Here is a 7,416-nt window from a genome sequence, read left to right on the forward strand (position 1 = left end):
CCTATAATGTTTCTAGGAGTTGGAATAGACTTGATGGTAATGGGTTTGGGTTTTAGTTTTATGGTGATCACAGGCTTAGCTCTCTGCCTCTCCTGCTGCTGTGAGAGCCTCTGGAGGAAAATGACATACCTTGTTCATTTTTGTATCTCCAGTGTCTTGTGTCAAAAGTGGCCCTTAACCACTGCCCGTTGGGTTGTTGTTGCTTGTTGGCGTTTGAGCTTGTGGGACTTTTGTTCTATTCTGTCCACAATTTTCATAAGTCTAAGAATGTCAGTCATATGACCTTAGCTTTGGGATACACTTGAAAATCCCATTGGAAAAATCTGTCTTCTTATGGAAGTTTTTTTACCTGTGGAAAAATTTTGGGATGGACTGATTTGGGGCCCTTCCCAGCTCTGCCTTCACCTTGTTGAGGTAAGGTTTAGAAGAACATTTGTTTTCTTTCCTGATCTACAAAACCAGGGCAGAACTGTTTATTTCTTGTGCTTTGGGTATCTTCTCTCAATAAAATGGTAGAGGGACCAAGGAGGAATGAGCTCTTACTTGCAAAGCATGCTGGAAGTATCTTTACATGGTCACATACAAGTAGAATGTCGTTTCATTAATGATACCCAGAGATTAGTTCTGCCGTTAAGTCTAGGACTCCGAGAACCAAAGGGTACACTGTTTGGAGAAGGGCAGTGTGTAAAGAGGTTGGTGAGCGATGCCTACGTGACTGGATAAAATTGGGATCTGGGGGGAGACCTGCTCTCCAGGAAATTCTCCAGGTCTCCATTTAGTTCTCCAGATCTTCAAAGTGAACACCAAGCTTCAGTTTCAAGTTGAGTGCATTTTTCCATCCATGGATCGGCTTGTTTTGTTCAGTTTTACTTTGAGTGTTTGAGGTTATCTGTTCGACGTAACTGCTAAACCCACGGCTTCCTTTCTCGTAAAACCAAAACAAAAAAGGCTTTCTATTCAGGTGCCTTCTGTGCGCGCACATGTGTAGTGCATACCTGGATCAAAGCCGACTATATAAAGTCCTTGATTCTGTGTGGGTTCAAACACATTCAAAGCTTCGGGATCCTGAAAGGTTTCACTGTGCTTCCTGAAGCCCGGAGCCAGCTCCCATAAAGCAATGGCTCGGACTGGATTCCTCAAGTGTGGGGTTCAGCTGCACTGGCCCAGGACCTGGCCCTGCAATGCACTGCTTTCTCTACTCTTCATTCCCATCTGCTCCACAGGTGAGTGAGGCTGTTGGAACACGAAGGTGGAGGAGGTGTTTCTCCCATTTGGGTTTCATTTCTTTCAGCAGTTAGGGGCTGTGATTTTTAGCAAAGCCATAAATGAAAGATAAAACTCTAATCTCCCAGATTGAATGGCTCTGGAAACAGGATTCAAACAAGGAGACACTATATGAGCACAGCACAGTGCCAGATAAACAGTAAGTATTCTGAGTATATGTGAGTTGGTTTGGGAGAAAATTGGTATGATCTTATGGTATTTTCTTTCCATCTTCTGTAAGATGGAATATATATTAAAGTGAAGGGATTTTCAAGGGAAAAGATATTCAGTCTTGATAGCTACTGCTTTTTAAAACCAACTTAATAAAATAATGGAACTGGTTTATTTACCACTTAAGTCAAGACACAACATCCTCTAATTTAATTTTATAAATTTACCATCCAACTTATTTAAAATGTAAATAAATTAATGAGATGAACTTACTTTTTTCTCAATACCAAGCATTATGATCCTACAAATAAGTTAAAGAATTACTCTATAAATGAAGAAGGAGGGTAGGGTAAAGGAAATGGGAAAGGTCTGGTGGGAAAAACCAATGTATACAAACTTTTTAAGTAAACCAGTAGAAAAGAAACATTTATTTAAAAAAACGTTTATGAGAGGGCAACTCAAATACACACTCAGAAAAGCAATTTGAAATTTAAAGAACAATAACAACAACAAAAAACAAAGTATATAAAAGGGGGCGGGAATGTGGAGAGGAAGGAAGGAGAGAGAAAGTGAACCATCAGTCTATTCAGGATAAGGTATTTAGTTTCTGCTTGATTTACAAGTGGTCATTAGTTACAGATTTCTGTTTTCAGATGAAATAAAGCTCTTTAGAAATGAGCACCAGATTCATTATGTGGTCAAAAATGATGAGCATTCCCAATGGTTCTCAATCTTATCATTCTCTCTGAATCTTTTTAGTTGGGAAACTATGTGAATTTGTGAAGTAGGTGGTCAAAAGACATTAGATACTTCAAAATCTACTGGATAAAGATTCACACACATTTTCTGATTTTACGTGTTTGAACATACTAAAGGAGAAATACTTTTAGAAGAAATTCAATTTCCTTCTTAGGAAATTGATTTCAATGTATAGTTAAGATCTTTCCATAGGAGTACTAAGGAATCGGGTGTGATTGAATTTAGTGATGCTAATTGGGAGCTTGCCTGAGAGTAGGGCAAGACGTTTGATCTTACCGCAGTCCAGAGTTAATGCAATAAAAATGGTCGAGTGTCCAATTGGACAGGATGTGGCTACTGCTGCAAGAAGTAGAGGATAGGGTAGCTGCTATTAACATATACACAAAAACCTGCAATATAGGGAATACTTTCATTAAATAAAGCAATGCAGTTCTAAGAGTGCAAAGGATACTTAGGTGGCAGTGAAGGTGGTTCCACGTAAAGCAATCAAGCTTCAAGGAGAAAGTGGCGTTGGAATCAGACTTGAAAAGATATTGACAGGAAGAGAGGAAAGCTAGGGAAGAAGATGCTTGTCTCACCAAACCAAGCTGCTGAATCGATTATGCAGGGACTGCTGCTATATTGCTCTCTCTTCGGAGGATGGAGGCTCTCAATACTTGGGTGAGAATAAGTATGTCTTTAATACAGGATGATATATAGATGCGTAGTGTCATTTAGTCTAAGTTTGGCAATTATAACTGTCACTTGATTAAGTAAGAGCTGGTTTCACGATAAGGCAGCCAGTCTGGGGACGATGTTATATAAAGCGGCCGTTTTTTAGATTATTTCAGTCTCTTTACATGGAGTAAAGCTGACTTCCTTATACTGTAGAAGCCAGAAGAAAAAGAACAAAGGAACATAAAGAGCAGGCGGAAGAGGTAATGGTGGTGGCAGGGGAAGCCCATAGAAGTTAACAGTAGGGTTGCCTCGACGCGGGGAGGAAACGACCTGGTGCCCTCCACTCTGTGGCTTCCTTTACCTAGCAGCATCCTCATTCTGTGTTAATAATTCCAGAGAAGAGTAGTCAGGCAGTGAGCCTCCACTCAGCTGCTTATTCCTAGGTGATAGGGGTAGAACTCAAAACCCAAACACATTGTTGTTGAATCGGTTCCTACTCATAGCAGCCCTCAGTTGGGTTTCCAAGGCTGTGCATCCTGTGAGGACACTGCCTATCTCTGCAGTGGATCTTCTGGTGGATTGAAAACACCAGATACATGCAGCCTTTTGATTAGCAACACAACTCCCTACAGACTAAAGCACCAGAGCTCCCTGAGAGAGGTTCAGGACCAAGAAAGAAACAGAGATTCAAGAAGTGCACATTAAGGGTTAAGGCAAGATTTCATACTCGAACATCCAAAACTAACCTTGAAAATGTTCTATTATGTTATAATGCCAGAGGGAAGCCTCTTTGATCTTATTCCTCATTTACTATATGGGAGAAAAATGAAAGTCACAGAAGTGTGACCTTGCCCCTGTGATTTTTCACAGCAGTGCCAAGTCTTCTGTTCATAACACTGTTGTTCCTGCCACAACCATCTTCCTTTCCAATACTATCTCCCAATACAGTTACTATTTCTCAATAAACCCAAAACTCATTGTCAATTGAGTAAGAACCCATGCAGGCAACTCTCCTGAGAGTTTTCTGTAGCTGTAATGGCACAAGAGGAGATTGTCCATCTTCGTCCTGTGGCGTTTCTGATGGATTCAGCCTGCCATGTTATCTTTGTGTGAGTGGCACAACTCCCTATGGACTAGAGTCTCTGGAAGACAGTAAAAAGCCCTGAGAAGAAAAGGTGGCGAGGAAGCTGGGATGGATGGCAGCAGGGAGTGAGAAAAGAGGGTGATGGGTTTTGTTGAACTGGAGAGAAGGACACTGGAAGGTGAGATGAAGGGTCTCTATCAAAGACAAACCTTCCTTGGCTTATGATTTTTGCCAGGGACTGGTGAGGAATTGCGTGAGTTCATGGAGTCTCCTTTGTCTTTTCTGTGCTAGCACTTCACGTGTCCCAGCCTGCAGTCCTGCTGGCCAGCAGTCAAGGTGTCGCTAGCTTTGTGTGTGAGTACGAGTTTTCACACAAAGCTGAAGAAGTTAGGGTGACGGTGCTGCGACAGACCAACAGCCAGCTGATTGAAGTCTGTGCCTCCACGTTCGAAGTTGAGAATGAATTGACCTTCCTAGATAATCCCACTTGCACTGGCACGTCTCGTGGCAACAGAGTGAACCTCACCATCCAAGGGCTCACAGCCACAGACACAGGGCTCTACATCTGTAAGATGGAGCTCATGTACCCACCACCCTACTATGTGAGCATGGGAAATGGAACACATATTTTTGTCCTTGGTGAGCAAAGCCGTTTTACTAAGCTGACACCTTTCACACTGCTTCCTTCTTTGCCTGAGTAAAGCTTTTCTCCTTAATTAGGGGTGGTTCATGTTTTGACTATGGAAACTCTCTTGGTTCTCTTTAAGGGAGTGCGGTCATTCTACATAGTAATCTCAGTTGATGTGAATGAGCCAAATAGTCTTCTTACCATAAAATAAAATGGGTTGAAGAAAATATTTTTCCTACTGGTAAATTGAGGAATCACTCCAGAGTGATAAACATCATGGAGTTTAGTTTTGTGCCTTTGATATGACTTCCTTGGAAGTGATCCCAGCTAACCAGTTTACCTATGGGCTGGCCATACTAGTTAAATATCAAGGTGTAGGAGTTCTAGTTTCTTTTTTTCATCAGTGGGGAAGGAAGACTTTCACATACATAGCCTGTCTTCTGGACGCTCTGCTTTGCTTTCTGTTGCAGACCCAGAACCATGTCCTGATTCTGAATTCCTCCTCTGGATCCTTGCAGCCATCAGTTCAGGGCTGTTTTTTTATAGCTTCCTCATCACAGCTGTGTCTTTGAGCAAAATGGTGAGTACAGAGCTGGTGTCAGCCTACCACATGCAGTGGGAATACTTTTCGTGATTTATCAGTTGACCAAAATGATGGTGCTGAGCTTAATTTTCTTGAGATGGAGCATTAAATACGTGCTCAAGAGGAAGGCCAGTGGCAGAGAACACACGAGAATACACTTGAATCCTTGGCATTGGCATTGAAGCTTTAGATGAGTGTATTTGACATTGAGTGTTTGTGTGCTTCTGAACAGGGTTTCCGTTTGAGTCACTGTTTGAGTAACGTGGGGGAGTTGATTTGCTCTTCATCTTCCTGACAAGTGTACCTCAGTTTGTAACCCTGAAACACAACTTAGGCTGGGAAAGTGCTAATAAAGATGATCACCTGGGTGGGTTTTGTATTTTCTCTGAATGTACCTTTATTTTAATTGGGAGATATCACTTGGTACCACCCTACTTGTGCCTCCCTTGTCCAAGCTGTCATCTGCCATAGAAATAACACTTCACCAGGTCCTCTCTTACCCAGTCTGCTTAGCTGAATTATTTGACCTGAACGTCCAGCCTTATTCATGTAACTTGACAACATTTGGTGGGTGTGGAACGGGGAGAGGTGTGGAATCAGGATTCTGACAAACTTTTCTCTCTGAAGATCCCTCTTGACCACCTCTGCCTAAGTCTGACTTTGTTATCACAAAGACTCTCTCCCTCTCTCTCTTTTTTTCAAACTCTTTCTCTTTCCCTGTGTCTCACACGCAAGCATCCTCTGTTCCAAGACCATCTCTTCAGCTTGATGGCAACATTCACTTGCTCTAGGTTCTTTCTTTCTGCCTCATTTGCCATTAATGGTCACACAGACTAGTAGACTAGACCTCAATTTACTGAGATGATAAAAAGTGGGACTAATGCAGTAGAGAAGTAATAATAAAAGGCATAGGGCGAATGGAGTTGAGAAATACAGCTTTCAACTAACGTTTATCACCTACTCATGCTTGTTCCATCACAAACTCCAGTCAATTATTATCAGTGTTTTGTGCTATTTCTCAAGACTCTCTAAGCCTCTTTCTCTTCAATTCCAGTAATGGAAAGCAATTGCTATTTTACATCAATGGCACAGTTATTTTCCTAAAATGAATTTTAACAGTGAAATCAAGGAAATATCCCGGGGCTTATAATTCTGTATGTTGTGAACATTCATTTTTGAAGAGGCAGGGATGCACTATTTGTTGAGCTCCTATTATAGTTAGATGTGATTTCTGTGTTCTTAAATAATTTTTTTTCTTGTGTTTGGCAGCTAAAGAAAAGAAGCCTTCTTACTACAGGGGTCTATGTGAAAATGCCCCCAACAGAGCCAGAATGTGAAAAGCAATTTCAGCCTTATTTTATTCCCATCAATTGAGAGATCATTATGAAGAAGAAAAACTATTTTCCAATTTCTAAGAGCTGAAACAATTCTAACTTTTTGATATCCAGCTATTTTTGTTTGTGTATGTGTTTTGGGAGGAGTTTTTTCCCTCTCTTTAATATAAAGCTGGATGCACACCCCAAATTAAGTGTACTACAATTTAAGGAAAATAGAACTGGCATGTTTCTTTCACATCAGATACAATTTTAGTAAAAGCATCACTTGGGAGCAACATGAAGATACAGCATTAACAATGTGAGGATCAAAGATTAAGTTAGGTAATGATGTAGTGTGAAGAAAAGGAAAGGCATCCACCTTGCATTTACATATGGGAAGTTTATAACGGAAATTAATTTTCAGTTCCATTTATCTTCTGTATTATTATTTCCAACTAATATATAATGATGTGAAGACTTTGAAAATACATGGCTATATGTTAGCCAGTAATGCCAAAGGTTGTATTGTACCAGTATGCATCCTCTTAGTTGATAGTATTGTACATGGGGCCTCAGGTACCTTTGTGTATTTGCTGATGGTTTGAATATAAACACTATATGGCAGTGTCTTCTCATCGTGGATCCAGAGAAAGTTTTGTGGAGGGGCTTAGGACACTAATATGCAGGCAGAACAAAGTCACCGCCAAGTGACTCGGAAACGATGTTCATCATATACCACCGTCATCTGCAGTGGCCTGGAAACTGGGGGAAGTCATGGCAAGGCTCCAGATTCTTGCAGATCTGTCGGACTGAATTTATGTGGACATGAAGGTGCTTTGGGCTTTTATGCCAGCTCCTTTTAGCGGACAGCATGGAAGCGAAGCTGGTGGTATCTGAGTTAACCTGACAGCGAAGAGGAAATGGCTCCCTCCAGGAGTTTTGTAGGTTTGCACTT

General features: G+C 41.2%; 1 protein-coding gene across 1 annotated transcript; it reads left to right on the top strand.

Moving 5' to 3' along the window:
• The first annotated feature begins 1,117 nt into the window (after positions 1 to 1,117).
• On the top strand, positions 1,118 to 6,519 carry CTLA4 (cytotoxic T-lymphocyte-associated protein 4). The gene is made up of 4 exons (XM_006889107.1): positions 1,118 to 1,223; positions 4,226 to 4,573; positions 5,033 to 5,142; positions 6,415 to 6,519. Exons 1-4 carry the CDS (start codon positions 1,118 to 1,120, stop codon positions 6,517 to 6,519), a joined length of 669 nt encoding a protein of 222 aa, XP_006889169.1.
• The last annotated feature ends 897 nt before the right edge of the window (positions 6,520 to 7,416 follow it).

The sequence above is a fragment of the Elephantulus edwardii genome, unplaced genomic scaffold, assembly GCF_000299155.1.
Source record: "Elephantulus edwardii isolate Elephantulus edwardi_28Jun2011 unplaced genomic scaffold, EleEdw1.0 scaffold00075, whole genome shotgun sequence".
Taxonomy (NCBI): Eukaryota; Metazoa; Chordata; class Mammalia; order Macroscelidea; family Macroscelididae; genus Elephantulus; species Elephantulus edwardii.

Coding starts and splice junctions, on each gene's coding strand:
- CTLA4 (XM_006889107.1), top strand. CDS start 1,118: ATGGCTCGGACTGGATTCCTCAAGTGTGGGGTTCAGCTGCACTGGCCC. Junction 4,574..5,032: donor AACACATATTTTTGTCCTTG/GTGAGCAAAGCC, acceptor TTTCTGTTGCAG/ACCCAGAACCATGTCCTGAT. Junction 5,143..6,414: donor CTGTGTCTTTGAGCAAAATG/GTGAGTACAGAG, acceptor TGTGTTTGGCAG/CTAAAGAAAAGAAGCCTTCT.